Below are 17,663 nucleotides of genomic sequence, written 5' to 3' on the forward strand. Positions count from 1 at the left end.
TTCCCCAGGATTACACATATCTAGAGCTCGAATTGACTGTCCAAGACTGCAAGAAACCATCAACAAACTATGCACTACCAGGATCCTCCACGCACTATCGACATGGTCCAACTCCAAAGCTCCTTGTCCATGGATCAGTCGCCCCGCCAAGGCGAGCACTGCCACACCGCATTCCCCACTGGTCCGACCGAAAACACCTCATCTTACTGAACTGTCCCATCACTGCTTGGCGGAGCACTTCTTTGTGGCGCGTTCTTGTTAATCAGAGTTCATAAAATGCAACCGGCTGACTGTAGTTTCATGGGTGTTGGGAGATCACCGGGTCTATTTCACGTCCTTATCTACAGGGTGAAGGAAGAAACAGTGCCGAGTTTCATTAGCAGCGAGCGGGCTATAGGAAATCCTGGACGAATACAGGAAAACATCGACTCAAAAGAAAACTTGTCATCAATCGCCATCAAGGCTCAACAGCTTCAATATCAACAGACAAAAATAATGATAAGAAAGCCTCATCCATCAACGGTCATCATCATTCTATCATAGCAATATGGAACACACAAAACGAAACCCACACCCTTCCTCCGCATGTCCATCTTACGACGGAGCTCCACCAAGGCCTAAAGACATCGTCAGCTCAACGCCTCCTCCACGAGTCATGGGCGACGTGGAGCTTACCTGCAGCGTACGCAAGATACCACGTTCGAGTAGCGCCTTGGTCAATCCACGAGTAGTTGAAACCCGATTGGGCGAAAAACTCCCACGACGCCTCAGGGTTAATGATGGCCAGGTTCGCATAGAGTACGCCCTTCCAGCCTCCTTGTACCTTCTCGGCGGGATCCGCAGCCTGGGGTGCGAACATAGCCTCCCACTCCTCCTGGACGAAGTTTTTGTTCCGCACGTAAGCAGACGACGGCAGGAGGGGGAGCATATGAATCCTGCCCAGCATGTTAGTGTTTTGCCCGGCGGGCAAGGGTGATGAGGGTGGTTTGTCTTACCCGTGGACGTATTCCAGATTGGCTCCGAAGTAGGTCGTGTGGTCGACCTTGTTCTCAAAGAGCTGCAACCCTGTCAGCTGACATCTCCCTTTCCCGACTAAGGCATCAGACAGAACTTACAATGCCCGTGACCTTGTTGGGGACAAACTTCGCCGGATGGTTCTTGTTGTCCTTCTCCATCAGGAAATAGTTGTGCAGGGAGCGGCGGAGAATGCCCAACATCAAGTTCCCTCTGGCTTCCAAACTGGCATCGCCAATCGTCTTTCCCCACATCTTCAAAGCATAGGCGAACATCGCATCTTCCGAGGTGGACTCCTCATCCTTGCCATCATACGACTCGAACAAGCCTTTAGCCCATGAGTGACCGTGGTACCAGTCGAATCCTCGCGAGAATGGAAACAGAGGGTCGTCCGAGACGGAGTTACCGGCGTCACGTATCAACATGTTCACCCAGTCCTTGTTTTCCGGAAGCCAGCTGGGATCGAGAGAGCCGATGATGGCCGCGGCATGAATGAAATACCCATAGTGGAAATGGTGGTCGTTGTACAGGGTGTTTCCGAAATCAGCACCGGAATCACCTCCATTGTAGCTAGCGGACGAGACCACGCCCTTCCACACATTGTCATACACCAGCGGGAACTGTTGTTTGTTGCTGACAAACTTGGCAAAAGCTGTCTTCAGGGCGCTGAAAGTTGAGGCTGCCATCTGCGGGTTGCCGCCCAGCTTATCGACCGTGTAAACAAGCGTCGCGATTTTGCTGAACGCTTTGCCGCTGTAGTACATGCTGTTCAGGTCAGTTTGCTGGTCGACATCCTGCTGAAGCTCAGTTGGGGCCACATCAGTGAGGACCTTCTGGGCTCTAGCAGAAAGCTGTGTGATACTCCCTCCAGAAACAGACCAGGGCGCAAAACCCATGTCGATCGGAAGATCTGGTTCGACGAGGGTCCACGTTTCTCCAATGACGGCTGCTGCAGTCCCCTTGGTCGTAGTGCGAAGTGTGATATTGGTTGCACGTCCCTGGGTCGCCGTGTCAAAAGACTCCAAATGATGAGGCAGAGCGAACATCATCAGGGGTGTACTCTCAGCGTCCTTTCCATCCTTTGCCCACTGAATTTGGTAGGTTCCAGTGCGCCCCGACACCGCACCGGACACGGCGCCCTGTACGGCATACACACCCGAGGAGTTGTCATACATTTTCTCTCCAGAGACCCCAGCCGGATTCTTGGCCACCTGGATAGTGCCAGACCATCCAAGGGGACCACGCAAGAGATGCGCCGACTCGAGGCGAGGTTCTGGATCCTGCCCATCAGTGGGAGTGTAGTAGATAAGCCAGGTGGTTCCGTCAAGAAGAGACGCAGTGTATTTGAAGACTCCAGGTCGTGGGGAACCGGCGGTGACAACCTTCTTATATCCGACCGCACTCTCAACGTTGGGCTGAAGACCGGAATATATGCCCGTCACAAATCCCATACCTTGCAAAACAGGAATGGTGATCCTTTCCCTCGACCCTTCCTGAGGCTGCAGGACGGCATTGGCGGAAAATGGCAACGGGTTTTCGACGTTGAGCACCGTTTGCTTGCCTAACTCCTGCGCCGACAGAATAATGGACTGAATTCCAATAGGGTTGACATAATACTGCACCGGGTCGCCGGGGATATTGTCGTTAATGGGTCCGAATGCAATTTTGTCCGCCTCGACGTGCGATATTCCCATGCCCCAGCTTTGCAGATCGCCCGTTCCTTTGGACCAGGCAATGCTATAAGGGAAAGTAAACGAAGCGTTCGTTTGAGTTCCCAAAAAGAGTCCAGCATAGAATTTGTTGGTCTCAATGGGTTTATCCGAAAGGACCTGTAGAAGTCAGAGCTAGTCCAGACGGTCACAAGCGTATCTGACATACATTTTTCTTCGGGACTGGATGGTCATCCCTCGAGGTGACGGTTTGCGGAATGGGCCCAGTTGCCACCGGGAGGAACACATCTTGATTAGCCATGGCAGCAGTTGGACCTCCTGCGTATTTCGATGAGTAAAGAAACACAGTTAACAGTGAGACGACCAACCTTCAGACTGATTGGGGTGGCTTGGAGTTGTAGCGGGTTTTGTAGGCTCCGGATGACTCGTCTGTGGTATACTGTTTGACTCAGAACAGTCAGGTGGTGCCTCTGAGTTCTCAGAACTACTGGTGGGTTTGGCCGTTGCCGTAGGTTTGGGAGCTTCCGTCTCCTTAGATGGTTCCGGCTTTGGGGGTTCCGTTGTTTTGGTTGCAGGACGAGTCACAGGCACGGTATGTCTCGTGGTTGGTTTGATTTCAGGGTCTGGGGAAGATGTTGCCTCGTTATCTTCGTCCTGGTGGCCGAGAAGGCCGAGTAGCTCATCAATAAGTGAATCGCCGTCGTCCAAAAGGTTGTCGACCAGATTGTGCAATGGTTGGTGTCCGAGCGTAGGTCGGGCCTTTGGATCTTGCACCTGATGGCCTTCGCGCTCTAGCGCTGTGTGATAGACCTGGGGTATCCATTAGCAGGACGGACACAACCGACTGGACAACTGCTGACTAACGCCGTGAGTTGCGAGATTGAGAATTCTCGCTTCCGTAGCGGGAGGGTATTGGGTCTTGAATGAAGTAGTTGATGTTGGTGGCCTTGGGGCTCCAAGAGCGGTCTCTATGGCTAGGAGCCATGTTAGCATTGTTGGTGCGTGCCATGTTGGCCTTGTCTTCCCCATGGCGCAGTAATTCAACGATGAGCGAAGGGTTATGCTAAGTAAACAAGAACTGGCTGGTCTTCAAGGGAAAATGAAGTGGCAGTCTATATTGCAAGAGAGGATATTGTGATATGTTGAATGCAAGCTCATGGACAGTATAGACTGGATGTTGAGTACGTGCAATAGGAGGGTAGAACAGCAGCCACGCTACTCCAGCGCACGCAAAGTGTACGCAGTGATATCAATCAAGGAGATGCAGCAGTATATTCAAAAGATGAAAGAAAGATTTGAGCACCAGCGAGGCGCCGCTGTCACAATATCTGCAGGGGAACTATGTCCGAGGCCAGGGGACAAAGGCAACAAACAAATGGGAATGGACAAAGGCAAGCACTGCATGGTTGCCCACATTTTCAAATAGGAAAAGGCTCACCGAGTGGAAGCTTAAGAGGATTCCAAAGACGGCCTCAAGAATCTGGCGATGTCCGCCGTAACAACTCCGTTGCTGCAGGAAGGGGATGCCAGATGACACGGATGTCTTGGTCGAGATCGGCTGCCGGTATGACGGCGATGTCGATCTACGGATGTTAGTCTGGTGCAACGAGGACAAACAATTTCAACAAATGCAAAACAAGACAAGCAATGTAGGGTACAGGGGGTTCAGGAATGTGCAACCATCCAGGAGGCCGTCGAGACCGTCTGTCCGGAGGTGTAGCGTCCCCACTGTAGAGAATGGAATGTTCATGACTTACCGTTGGTGGGGTGATATAGTTCAGATGGAAAGATCGTCTGATATGCGTCTCGTAAGGATAGTAGATCTGTTTGCAGATCTGTGCTGTCAAGTGGAGGAACAATGGTCGTCTTTGTTGTCGTCCGAGGTGCGGGAAGTAAAGAAGGAGAGAGTGCGATGTTGGAGAAGAAAGAGATCCCGCTGTGGAGCAACTACCACCACCACCACCACGCAGGCAACGAGATATCCTTCTTGCTTTATTCTTTCCTCGGGGCGTACACTCTGAAATCTACAGTTAATATTGCTCCGTGTATATGATTCTTGTTTACAGATCATCCGCTTATTCCTCCCGAATTCTGCTCCTGAGACAGTGTCAATTCCTCGTCGCCAAGCCCTAAAGTAGGGATTCTTAGTGTCGACAAGGCCACATTCCAGTCACATTCGGATCGTCGTCGTCACAGACCATCGTTCTGATTCAACCAACACGCGAGTAGAAGATCATGGTCCCCCGAACCATGTGGTCGCCGCCCGAATGAAGACGCACCTCTCTCCAGGCGTATGATGCGCTGAGGCTGGATGATCGAGATGGAAGAGGTTACAGTGCATAGATCATCAGCACGATTAGAGACCATCCGATGCATTAGACAAATTGCCGGCAGTGAATGATGGCTTCCGAAGTATAAACGGAAGGATGACCCGATCACCGACTGCGTTAATATCGGGAGACCCTTGTCCACACGGTCATCCTGCAGATGACATCCACCTGGGGAAAAAGTAAAGACAAAGTACGACGAGGAACAGCCACCAGCATCATGTGGGGTAGGAAACAATTATCAAATCTTCTATTTTGGTATCATAATCAAACTCGTCAGGCAAGCCATCCGATATACGCACCGCACCGCATCCTTCAACGAGATCTCCCATCTCCTATACCCATTGGTCACTTTCTCTTGCTTCTGTCCTACACCCCTTCATCATCTAGATCATCGGCTTCTCCATGGGTTTGATGATGCCTTGCTTGACAATCACGCGAGGCTTGGTTGAGCTCTGTAGGGTCTCCTTCGTCGTCCATTCGGGGCCCAGCGGCATGCGCAGAGACCGTTCGTACTGTTGTTTGGTCTCGAACTGATGAGGAAGCTGAGTTGCCAGGTACTTGTTGTTCTGTTTGGGAAATGATGTTGTTAGTTTCAAGGTCGCAGAAAATACAGATATACCGTCAGCCGTGGGTCCTACCTTCTTGACTCGCTTTTCATTGATGATAACACGAGAGAGCTTCGAATCTTGGCGATTCTCAGGCTTAACACCTTCCACCTTGGTCAGGAAACGCTTCTGTCGCTTCTGCTGTTTCTTGCTGACACCTTCACCGGCCCAGCTGCCCCATCCTGGCAAGGTGTTATCAATCACCTGGTCATCTTCCTCGCGGATGGTATCTCGCTTTTCTTGCTCGAAATCTTGTACAACCTCATCGCCGGCAAAAGCCCTCTTCACAAGGTCGTGGTTCTTGAGAAGAACTGGAACGCCGTCATCACCACTATCATTGGCTTCGTCCAGATATGGTTTCTCGGAGGATGTAGATGACTTTGTCGCTTGAGTTTTCGCTCCCTTAGCAGGAGCTGGAGTTGTGGCATCATTGACAGAGATGTCAACGGTCTGCTGGGAATCATTCACTTGAGCCCGGCGATTCGTCCTGTTCGTCTGCACCAGCCATGGGTTTTCCTCTTCAACAGGGTCTTCCGCGGGTTTGGGAAGACCATTCGAGTGGCGTCCCTGTGATTTGGCCCTGACGGAGGACTCCGCGGGTTTCTTGTCCGGGCGATTAACCACGATGTCAATATCCTCATCGGCGTCTCCCTCATCATCAGATCCAGGCTTCTCTTCAAACTCGTTGCGGGGAGCGGATTTGGGTTTGCTGTCCTTATTCGACTTGGCACCTTCAGCGTGGCCGAATTTCCGCCGGCCAACTTCAGACTCCGCCTCGGACTGGGATTCTTCTCCGTGGAGTTCCCTGTTGAGTCGCCGGACCTCTGCATCGTTCTGGGCTTTCCGAGCAGCTTCGGCATTCTGCATGAATTTCATGGAAAGGAGCTTGGCATGAGGGCCGGAATATTCTGTTTCAGCTTCGTCACCGCCTTCCAGCTTATCGAGCTTTTTGCGGAGTTTGCGCTTTTCAGCATCAGATGCAGCCTCCTCGTCCCACGGGTTCTCGTCCTCGGATTCCGAGCTGGAAGACCCCAAGTAATCCTCATCACCCTGAGAAACGCGCTTGCCCTCAATTCTCCTCCGTAGCTCCTCTTCCTTCAGAGCCAGGTCGTGCGTGTTGAGTCGAGCTTCCTCATCCCAAGCTGTACGACCAGTTTGTTTCAGGCTCTTCGCCCACTTGCTCTCCTTGTGCTTGGAGCCCATTCGCGCCTCGGCTCTCCGGCGCTCATTCATCTCTCGTTCATCCTCGTCCAGGTCCACGCCGGCTTCAAGGAGTGCCTGTCTTTCTTGCTGTTCAAGCTTCTCGCGCTCTCTGCGGTGAACGCGGCGGTACGACTTGCTTTTAATCTTCTTGATTCGCTTGGCACGCACCTCCTCTCGGAACATCAGATCACGTCGCTTGCGCAACTCAGCTCTCCGAGCTCTTATCTCCTCGATAGGCAGCTTCCGCGCCTGTAGCTCCTCAAACTCTTGAACCTGGTCCTCAGCGTCCTTTCCATTCTCCTCGGCAAGTCCGCTCTCGACAAGAATACTCTGGATAGTGCTCTCAAGGTCGTTCTGGGGTTTGGCTGCGCCTAAACGGAAGGACTGCTGAGCGTCCGGATCAGGCAGGGGGAAAACGAGGTGCTCTGCCCGACGATTCGCTTTGACCGTGTCGAGCCAGCGATTGAGGGTTTCCTTGCTCTTCTCGTAGGCCGCGGCGCGTTCGAGCTTATCTTGTTGGCGTTTAGCGAGAGGTGCATCGAGTTTACCCGGGATGCCGGATGAGCTCTTTGTCGAAGCAACTGTGCTGTCAGCGTGTTTGAGCGAGTTCTTGAGGCGCGAATCCGTGATTGATGGCAGAAGATCAGCAGCTGTCAGCTTTCTTGTAGAAGCCAAACCAAACTCCGTAGGCGTAGTATGCTCGTGTCCTCCGGTGGTCTTCCGCGACGACTTCTTAGTGGACTCTGTTTCCATAGAATTGACAAAACTCTGTAGCTTAGACAGGCCATGCTCGTCGGCAGCATCGTCTTCGGACACCGACAGTTCGTCGTCTTCATTGGCGTCGCTGTCATCTTCCTCTTCACTCTCGGAGTCGTATTCTTCGGACTCATCGTCGCTCGCCTGCTTCTTTGCTTTGGCGGACTTTTCTGCCTGCTCCTCTTCCTCTGCAGCCGTGTTCATGTCCCAAGCAGTCAGCAAATCGACCGCATCCTCGCCGAGATCATCCTCGTCTTCTTCCGACCCTTCCTCTTCAGATTCTTCCACATCTTCTGAGAGCGAGATGGTGCGGTCGCTTTTCTTGGCGGGTTGCGTCTTTTTCTTCGGCTTAGATTTAGAGCTTCCTCGGAAAGAGAACCCTTCAAATCTTTCCTCGTCGCTGGATCCTAACGCCTCATCGCTGTCCAACTCCTCGTCGTCGTCGCTATCGACCTCCCCCAACCTCCATTTATGGCCTTGGCCATCACTACCGCCGTTCTCACTGTAATCGGAATCGTCGCCAGTACGGCGGCGCTTGTTGTTGGGGCCGTCGGAATCATCATCCATATCCCGGGCGGGGTGTCGCTTGCGCTTCGAAAAATCATCGTTGTCGCCTAGACGGGAGCGTCGGACGCCGAGCCTCGTAGGGATTTCGCTCTCTGCAATGGCAAAAGCGTTCAGAGCCTTCCCAGGCTTTATCTTGGGAAGCTGCTTTTGCGGTTGACGGTCTTTCGGACCGCGCAACTGGGTATGTTTGCGAGGCATTCTGATTTTTGCCCAATTCAGGTATTTGCCAATACCTTAACTGCAAGAAGAAATAACCCAATAGACAAGGTAATAGAAGTTGCGAGCGTCCGTGAAACTGCTCAGCAACAGAAGTTTGGGGAGTCGAACTTTTTTTTTCTGCCGGGTCTTGATTGCAATGCGGGCAGAAAAAAATGGTCTTGGCGCCCGCGGAGCTTCACTAGTGCCGCTCCCCGACTGCACTCAGATCCTTCCTCCGATCAGATCTCCTCGCCCTGTGTTCCAATCCACTGAATTGTTCGGATTCATTCACAGAGTCGACCCTCGCACCTCTTTACCATGTTCAAGCCTTCGCAACCGATGATGGCGCGATTGCGCCTGACGACAAAGCAGGTCAATGGCGGCTACTACAAGGGAAACCGGACCGGGTCGATGGGATATTTCGCGAAGAACGGATCCTACATTATCGACTGGAAGAAAGTGCGCACGTACGTGGTGCCGGAGAACCTGGATCAGTTCAAGGTGGGTGTGCATGCGCAGTGGGACATCGCCTGGATGGTGTTCGTTTCGGTCGTGGATTCGATGCTAACTCACGAACAGTTGACACCATTTGTGACAAACCGCATGACCCCGACGAAAGGCAAATACACCAGGGAGATTGTAAAGGATAATGGCGACGTTGTGATTGTTGAGCGCGCATTTGGCGGAAAGGACTTCCTCGATCTGTGGGCCTCGGACAATGGTCGGGAGGTCCTTGAGCAAGAACGGATTGAGAAAGGCGAATCGACCGAGGCTCGTCAATAAATGAACGACATGAATGCGGCCAATTCACTACGAGACGCGCATATCACCGGATTTTCTAGAGCAGGTCGCTCCGCCTCACCGGGCATGAATGCATCCGATGCTGGCGGATTCGCGCTCTTGTTCTGATGGTGCTGATATCACACTGCTATGTGGATGTTGATCACCGTCGCCGTTTATGTCTTATATTCTCTGTCTCTGCTTCTTTGTATTATATGTACAGTATACGGTTGACCGTGTCTGGTCGGGGTTGTTCGTGGGTGGGAGACCAGGCTTCTAAGGCATACGCGCTGCCTTGGAGGCTGGTACCCTTCTTGATGCTTTACTGGTTTGTGGCGCATATATGGGTCTTTGCATCTCAGCCTTTTCCTTGTGTTTTTCTATGACATAGAAAGTGATCCGATAATGGATGAATCATGATAAGATTTTGGTCTTGTGTCAGTATCGATTTAGACTAGGTACCTACGTAGCCACGAGGTCGGAAGTGTTGGATTCATCATGGGTATGTAGAACAATCTATCATTTAGAAGTCGTCACGAGCGAAATTTGAGGTTTTCCTTATAACGAAGCTACTACGCGAAAGAAGTCGGCTTGTGAGAGAGATATATCTCTTATCTAGCGTCCAACCCTTCCTCCCACATGTGAACTCATGCGAACTACAAAGCCTACGGAAATGAAAAATGCAAGACAGCTGTAGATAAAGGCAATAAGTCATATTATCCTGCATATTTTTCACACGGTACCTGAATATTAATAGAACTGCTTATGAATCGCCCCTGATGGAAGCTTCGGTGGCGTTCAGGAAGGTGCGTGACAATAAGCCCGTCCGCAGCATATCTTGGACAATCCGGCACGGATAAGTGCGTGGCGATAGTGCACGCCATGAGGCTGTACTCCGCCGATGTCATCCATCGAACCATCCAACCCACCTCCGGCAATCGACCAACCTCCAAGCTCTTTCTCGCGCTACGGCATGGAGTTGTGGGTGTCGTGCTTTACGATCTCCCCATGACCTTGTCAACCAGTGGACCAGGTCTTTTCAGCAGCTTTTGATTCCAGTCTCACCCACACGGAGCTATGTTCCAGTCCTTCACGGGCAACTCACGCCGTCCGCGGCAGGTGAATCTCGGAGGCCGCACTACGAACCCTTTCGCCGCATACCCCGCCGGTCGACAGAACCCCCACGGATCTGGCCCGCAGAATACTCTGGCAATTGCGCAGCAGGAGCGCTTAGCGAGACAACAGGAAAGAGAACGGCTGAATGCTAGTCGGATCATCCAGCGGACATGGCGGGGCTATCGGTGTCGGAGGACAGTGCGGCAGACATTTCGTACAGAGTGGGATGCTAGGGAGCAGCAGAGATCGGGGCAACTGCCGCAGTTCGAAGAGCTGGCCAAACGCTCGGATGTCACCCTGGATTCTTTGACTCCGTATGGGACTGCGGCGGAATGCTTATCTCAGTTACGGCTGCTAGTCCAATTCATGGAGCCACGGGAGAACGGGGACATCGTCCGACTCGTTTGGTTCTCCCGTGCCTTTCAGCAGACCCTGCAGGAAGTGCCCACGATTGCGACCGAAGGGGAATGGACGACTCCGTTGAGGCGGCTCGCACGACTGACTCTGAGGGTGTTGCAGTTGGCGACCTCGCCTTCAACGCCTGCCTTTGCCACGGTCCCTCTGTTGAAGCTGCTGGTCTTCTTGACCGGACTTATACCGAAACAAGTGGCACGGCTTGCACAGGTGTATTACTCCGTTATGGCGTCGCTCACGAAGAACATCGGGTCCCTTGCCGACAGGTCTCATCTATCCGGAGACCATCTCGCCCATAGCGTTCTAGCTCTGCTGCGACCGATAACATCAGAAACTCTTACTGCGTATGAGTGGTTTGCAAAGAGCTATCTAACCGTCCCGGATCTCCGGTCCTATCTAGGGACGCTGGACACATTGGCCAACAACATCAACTATAAGCTACTCACGTCGGTGTTGGGCTCTTTACAGTCGCAAGCTCTTGATCCAAACCAGACTTCCCAGGATGTAGAGGCTCGTCTCTGGCTACTTGCTTATTTCATCTACTTCCACCGATATGCCCTGGGTGGTCAAGCTGGGCAGCAAGCACCGGAACCAGAGTTTGTGAAAGTGATCTCAGAGCTGCTCAATTCCACTGCAGTCCACATCTCGCGACGGCTGGAGTCCGAGGATGCTGCTGATGAAGATTCTGTTGAGCGAACACCGCTGCACCCGTTCGTCAAGGAGCAGCTGGTCAGTCTGGTCAACCAGAGGAGTATTACTGGACTTCTATCCCAGCTCCAGTCCACCACGTTGTCCCAGGGCGAGCTTGCAGATGCGCAGTCAGACGCATCCAGAGAGGCCAAAATCTTGGCTACGTACGCGTTGACTCTTTTGAGGGTCTTTCCTAGACGGGGAGATGACATCCGAATGTGGTTGTATTTGGGATCTGCCACATCTAGTGACCAGACGACGGGTGGTCCAGGCTCACGCATTCCTGCGATTAAATATTTCTGGCAGGCGTCTCGAGCCAGCAGAATTTTTGCGACCATCAGCCAGGACTCTACAAAAGTGTTGTCGTTACTGAAGCCTGCGAATGATTCCAAGGATGCCAGGGGTTCGAGTATGTCACAGACTGAGAGAGACGAGGAATGGATGATCATTCTTCTTTTCCTCGAGCTTTACACGTTCGTTTTGAAGGTGATGGACGATGAGGAGTTTTTCTCAAGCGATTCCTCATTCACCGCCTCTTCGAACACGCAGATCTCGTGGACCAAGGAGAGTGCGTTACCGCTGAAGGATATCAAAGACATGACCGTCTTCCTCAAGAACCTGGCGTTTACTTTGTATTGGAATTCGGCCGATCTCAACGAAAATGAACCTACAACGCACGATACTGGAGGAATTCGCAGTTATTTCGGCTCTCTTCCCCCTCCATCCGAGTCGATCACAAGTGTCAAGGATCTTGAACTGAAGAACAAGGAGAAAGGCCTACCGGGCGTCACTGGGATACCGTTAGATTACTTCAAAGGCCTGGTGACGGGCCTGCTACGGATGATCCATGAACGTGATTCGAGGCGCAAGTTCCTTCCAGAGGGACACTGGTTAATGACCAACCGTTTTGACATGGAAGGTTTCATACCGGCTGTCGTGGCGGAGGAGGAGAATAGACATCAACTTCAGGATGACGAAGACGAAGAAGATCCGGACTCCCTCATGGACGACGCATACTATGAGCCATCTCTGGGACTGATTGGGACCGGACGTGCCCAGCAAACCCGCCGGATTGAGGCTCTTCGCCGACGCCAGCAACAAGCCGCTCGAAGAAAGCAGCTGGAGGCCGTGGCACCTCGGCTGGAGATTCTTCGAAACATGCCGTTCTTCATTCCTTTCCCGACACGTGTGCAGATATTCCGCGAATTCATCTACCGTGACCAGATGCGAAGAAGGCAGGGTTTTATTGATCCGGATGCCTGGCGGATGTCCGTGGCCCATGCTTCCATGGGCCGTCTTCTTGAAGGGCGTTCGGCGGCGCAGGACATCCTCAGTCGACACCATGCGAACATCCGGCGCGAAAGCGTGTTTGAGGACGCCTTTGATCAGTTCTATGAGCTCGGCGAGGGCTTGAAAGAACCGATTCAGATCACGTTTATTGACAAATTCAACACAGCCGAGGCGGGTATTGATGGTGGCGGTGTGACGAAAGAATTCTTAACCAGCGTCACAAATGAGGCCTTCCGATCCACGAACGATTCCAACCTCTTTGAGGAGAACGACCAACACCTGCTTTATCCGAACCCCGCGGCGGTGGAACGGCAGCGACATCTGCTGCGGCAACTTGGGTTCACCGAGGGTAGTCCGGAGTGGAACGACGGGATCCGCGAGTTGCTCCGGCGATATGAGTTCCTGGGACGGGTGATCGGCAAATGTCTCTACGAAGGGATCCTGGTGGATGTAAACTTTGCGCCATTCTTCCTGCTGAAGTGGGCGTTGACCGGGGGTACTGGGTCCGCCCAGCGCGAGACTGCATACCGGGCTAATCTGAATGATCTGAAAGACCTTGACCAGGGTCTGTATCAGGGATTGGTAAGTCGACTCGAGAATCCCCCTTTTGTATACCCATCTGACAGTTTGACAGCTCCAACTGAAAAATTACCCCGGAGATGTGGAAGATTTTGCTTTGAACTTCACGGTCACGGACACGATTCCCCTTGCGGAGTCGGAGAGTCGCACGGTGACGCGGGACTTGAAGCCGCACGGGTCGGAGATCCCGGTGACGAACCAGAACCGACTGGTGTATATCTCGTACATAGCACGGTACCGTCTCCAGGTCCAACCGGCGTTACAAACCAATGCTTTCTTGCAAGGACTGGGTCAGATCATCCAGCCGTCGTGGCTGTCGATGTTCAACCAGTCGGAGCTGCAGACCCTGGTGCGCGGGGAGTCCGGGGACGTGGATGTGGCAGATCTGCGACGGAACACGCTCTACGGTGGAGTGTACAGCATCGGTGATGACGGGAAAGAGCACCCGACGGTCCAGCTCTTCTGGGAGGTAATGGAGAAGATGACGAACGAGGAGCGACAGAAGGTGTTGCGGTTTGTGACGTCGACACCGCGTGCCCCGTTACTGGGATTTAGTCACCTCAACCCGCGGTTCAGCATCCGGGACTCGAGTGACGACCAGGAGCGACTCCCAAGCACGAGCACATGTGTAAATCTGCTCAAGTTGCCGCGATATACTGACGCCAACACTCTGCGGGAGAAGCTGCTGTATGCAGTAAATTCGGGGGCCGGGTTTGACCTGAGCTGATCCATACGCGGAGGGTAATCACGGTTATCGGTGCGAATTGAACTTCATAAATTGCATAGCTGCGGCGTTAGGAGATGTGAATGAAACGTCTATTGATATGTAGCCTTTGGTTCTTTTCGAGTCCACTTCTGTACTCTGTAGTGTCTGTACATATGTTGACAGGCACGAGGCTGACTCATCAGTCTCGTGATCTAGGCGGTGGGACGACGCCTGAGTCTAACCCGAATAGGATTAGTGGACATTCACATCCAAAGAAAAGTTTGAAAAAAAAGTGAAAATTTCCTTTGAGTTTCCAGAAAGGAAAAAAAAAAAAAAAAGAAGATTTTCTTTCTTCCCCTCCAAAAATCCCGTCGTGGTGCATCCACCAGCAATTTCCTTCTTCCTCTTCTTCTTCCTCCTCTTCTTCATCGTCTTCCCTTTTCCTTCTTACGCCCTCTCCTTCTCCCCCCTTTTTTTTTTCGACCCTATATCGAAAAAAAATCTTATATTATTTCTTTGAAATAAACCAAAAAAACCCGGAAAATCTTGAAAAAAAGAGTTAGCCAATCCCATTCCCCCCGGACGTCTTTCTTGTGCGGTGTGTGCAAGATTTCCCTGAGCCCTCTTTTGCCTCTCGTGATCGCGTCGGCTTTGTCGCTGTGTGCCTGTTTCCCTCTATCGCTGCTTCTTTCTGCTTCCTTTTCCTGTGTCATTTGTGTTGACCTCCATCTGGTGTGTTGATCTACACCGTCCTGTCTATCGCGATTGTGGTTGTGTACCTGTGATCATCTCATCGGAGCCCTGTACTTATCTGGTGGCCACCAGAGATCATCCTCTCCCCTCCGCTGTTGACATCTCCCTCACTCTCTCTGTGACATCCTCTCACGTTCTACACATCTTCGTACGTGGTTTCATGTGATTTTTGTGGTTCTCGCTACCTCGAACGTGCAAGAGCGACGACGCACACATCCCACTACCTCCCGACCTCCACCATCCCACTTCTGATAACACTGAATCGTATACTAACCCATCCTGCCGCTCACAGAATCAATTCCACCTTCCCAGAAAATCCAAAAATCCAAAATGTCTGCTGAGGCTTCCACCACCCCCGCGGCCGAGACCCCGGTCAACGGCACTCCTGAGACCAGCACCACTCCCGCTGCCCCTGCGGCCGAGGCTACCGCTGCCGAGACCGCTGCTCCCAGCACCTCCCAGCCTCACTCGGCGTCTCTCTACGTCGGTGAACTCGACCCCTCCGTGACCGAGGCCATGCTCTACGAGCTCTTCTCTTCCATCGGTCAGGTCGCTTCCATCCGTGTGTGCCGTGACGCTGTCACCAGACGCTCCCTCGGATATGCCTACGTCAACTACAACAACACCGCCGACGGTGAGCGTGCTCTCGAGGACCTCAACTACACCCTGATCAAGGGAAAGCCCTGCCGTATCATGTGGTCCCAGCGTGACCCCGCCCTGCGCAAGACTGGCCAGGGCAACGTTTTCATCAAGAACCTCGATGCTGCCATCGACAACAAGGCTCTGCACGATACCTTTGCCGCCTTCGGTAACATTCTGAGCTGCAAGGTCGCGCAGGATGAGTTCGGTAACTCCAAGGGCTACGGTTTCGTCCACTACGAGACCGCCGAGGCCGCCAACAATGCCATCAAGCACGTCAACGGCATGCTGTTGAACGACAAGAAGGTCTTCGTCGGCCACCACATCTCCAAGAAGGACCGTCAGAGCAAGTTCGAGGAGATGAAGGCCAACTTCACCAACGTCTACATCAAGAACCTCGACCAGGAGATCTCCGAGGAGGAGTTCCGTCAGATGTTCGAGAAGTTCGGTGAGATCACCTCCGCCACCCTGAGCCGTGACCAGGAGGGCAAGAGCCGTGGCTTCGGCTTCGTCAACTACTCTACCCACGACAGCGCGCAGGCCGCCGTCGATGAGATGAACGACAAGGAAGTCAAGGGCCAGAAGCTTTACGTTGGCCGTGCCCAGAAGAAGCACGAGCGTGAGGAGGAGCTCCGCAAGCAGTACGAAGCCGCTCGCCTCGAGAAGGCTTCCAAGTACCAGGGTGTCAACCTGTACGTGAAGAACCTGACCGATGACATCGATGACGAGAAGCTCCGCGAGATGTTTGCTCCTTACGGTACCATCACCTCCGCCAAGGTCATGCGCGACACCAACATCGAGCGCACTCAGACCCCCGACTCGGACAAGGAGAAGAAGGAGGAGTCCAAGGAGGAGAAGCCCGAGGCCGCTGAGAAGACCGAGGAGGCCGCCAAGGAGTCCGGCGATGACCAGGACAAGGAAAACAAGAAGTCCGACAAGAAGGTCCTGGGCAAGAGCAAGGGCTTCGGTTTCGTCTGCTTCAGCAGCCCCGACGAGGCCTCCAAGGCCGTCACTGAGATGAACCAGAGAATGATCAACGGCAAGCCCCTCTACGTCGCTCTGGCTCAGCGCAAGGATGTTCGTCGCAGCCAGCTCGAGGCTAGCATCCAGGCCCGTAACACTATCAGACAACAGCAGGCCGCTGCTGCCGCTGGAATGCCGCAGCCCGTATGTCCCCTTCACTTACCCTCTGTCCAGGATTCGACACTAACGCTTTTATAGTACATGCAGCCCGCTGTCTTCTACGGCCCCGGCCAGCAGGGTTTCATCCCTGGTGGTCAGCGTGGTGGACTTCCTTTCGCTCCCCAGCCTGGTATGATGATGGGTGTCCCCGGTGGCCGCCCTGGCCAGTACCCCGGTCCCTTCCCTGGTCAGCAGGGTGGACGTGGCATGGGCCCCAACCAGCAGATTCCCCCCAACTTCGCTCAGGGTATCCCCATGGGCGCTATGGGCCCTGGTGGCATTCCTAACGGCATGGGCTACCCCCAGATGGGTCAGGTGCAGTTCGGACGTGGTGCCGGTGGCCGTGGTCAGGTCCCTGGCATGCCCATGGGCCAGGGTATGCGTGGTCCTGGCTACGGACAGGGTCGTGGTGGTGTCCCTGTTCAGGGTCAGATGCGTCCCGGCCAGGGAGGTCGCGGTCAGAACGCTCAGCCCGCTGCCGGCCGTGGTGAGGAAGCTCCCGCTGCTGGTCTTACCGCTCAGTCCCTCGCCGCCGCCCCCGCTCCTCAGCAGAAGCAGATGCTGGGTGAGGCTCTCTACCCCAAGATCCAGGCCCAGCAGCCCGAGCTGGCTGGTAAGATCACTGGTATGCTTCTGGAGATGGATAACACTGAGCTTCTCAGCCTGTGAGTACCCCAACGTCACCGGATGGTGCCTCTTCTTGTGATATATGTATGCTAATGAATGACAGGCTTGAGGATGACGAGGCCCTGCGCGCCAAGGTCGATGAGGCCCTGAGCGTTTATGATGAGTACATGAAGAACAAGGGTACCGAGGGTGAGGCTGCCGGTGAGGCTCCCAAGCCCAAGGAGGCCGCCACGGAGGAGTCCACGGAAGAAAACAAGTCGTAGATGATGAGTGTTTCAATGCCTGATGCACGGGAGATCTGCTATGGAGTTTTGTGATGCGGTCTGCCATGATGAAAGATTTTGATTCACCTTTTTCCTTTTTCCTTTTTCCTTTACTGCTCTGATGACCTACCTCTTATCCCCCTTCTACTCCAATTAACGATTTCTTCTTACTTCCTCTTCTTCCCGACCCTCCCTTTCCTCTCTTCCTCTCTTCTCTTTTCCTGGTCCTGATATCCCTCGGTTTCCGAAAGAAAAAGTTTCTTGTTAGCCTTGTTACCTGG

The 17,663-nt window shown here is 53.2% G+C and overlaps 5 protein-coding genes across 5 annotated transcripts; 3 read left to right on the forward strand and 2 right to left on the reverse strand.

The window, feature by feature from the left end:
* Nucleotides 1-594: 594 nt before the first annotated feature.
* On the reverse strand, nucleotides 595-3,693 carry ATEG_03785 (uncharacterized protein; the record flags this gene model as incomplete). The annotated part of the gene is made up of 7 exons (XM_001212963.1): nucleotides 595-617; nucleotides 676-935; nucleotides 996-1,057; nucleotides 1,116-2,843; nucleotides 2,893-3,002; nucleotides 3,053-3,475; nucleotides 3,549-3,693. The coding sequence occupies 7 exons, from the start codon at nucleotides 3,691-3,693 to the stop codon at nucleotides 595-597; spliced, it is 2,751 nt and encodes a 916-aa protein (XP_001212963.1).
* Nucleotides 3,694-5,397: 1,704 nt separating this feature from the next.
* Nucleotides 5,398-8,343, reverse strand: ATEG_03786 (UTP14 family protein; the record flags this gene model as incomplete). Its single annotated transcript, XM_001212964.1, has 2 exons — nucleotides 5,398-5,580; nucleotides 5,653-8,343. The coding sequence occupies 2 exons, from the start codon at nucleotides 8,341-8,343 to the stop codon at nucleotides 5,398-5,400; spliced, it is 2,874 nt and encodes a 957-aa protein (XP_001212964.1).
* Nucleotides 8,344-8,661: 318 nt separating this feature from the next.
* Nucleotides 8,662-9,126, forward strand: ATEG_03787 (mitochondrial 54S ribosomal protein mL41; the record flags this gene model as incomplete). Its single annotated transcript, XM_001212965.1, has 2 exons — nucleotides 8,662-8,844; nucleotides 8,923-9,126. The coding sequence occupies 2 exons, from the start codon at nucleotides 8,662-8,664 to the stop codon at nucleotides 9,124-9,126; spliced, it is 387 nt and encodes a 128-aa protein (XP_001212965.1).
* Nucleotides 9,127-10,200: 1,074 nt separating this feature from the next.
* Nucleotides 10,201-13,939, forward strand: ATEG_03788 (uncharacterized protein; the record flags this gene model as incomplete). Its single annotated transcript, XM_001212966.1, has 2 exons — nucleotides 10,201-13,215; nucleotides 13,268-13,939. 2 exons carry the CDS (start codon nucleotides 10,201-10,203, stop codon nucleotides 13,937-13,939), a joined length of 3,687 nt encoding a protein of 1,228 aa, XP_001212966.1.
* A 1,062-nt stretch (nucleotides 13,940-15,001) lies between these two features.
* pab1 (polyadenylate-binding protein) lies at nucleotides 15,002-17,382 on the forward strand (the record flags this gene model as incomplete). The annotated part of the gene is made up of 3 exons (XM_001212967.1): nucleotides 15,002-16,477; nucleotides 16,532-17,157; nucleotides 17,223-17,382. 3 exons carry the CDS (start codon nucleotides 15,002-15,004, stop codon nucleotides 17,380-17,382), a joined length of 2,262 nt encoding a protein of 753 aa, XP_001212967.1.
* Between the last annotated feature and the right edge of the window lie 281 nt (nucleotides 17,383-17,663).

Source organism: Aspergillus terreus, genomic scaffold (genome assembly GCF_000149615.1).
Source record: "Aspergillus terreus NIH2624 scaffold_5 genomic scaffold, whole genome shotgun sequence".
Classification (NCBI taxonomy): domain Eukaryota; kingdom Fungi; phylum Ascomycota; class Eurotiomycetes; order Eurotiales; family Aspergillaceae; genus Aspergillus; species Aspergillus terreus.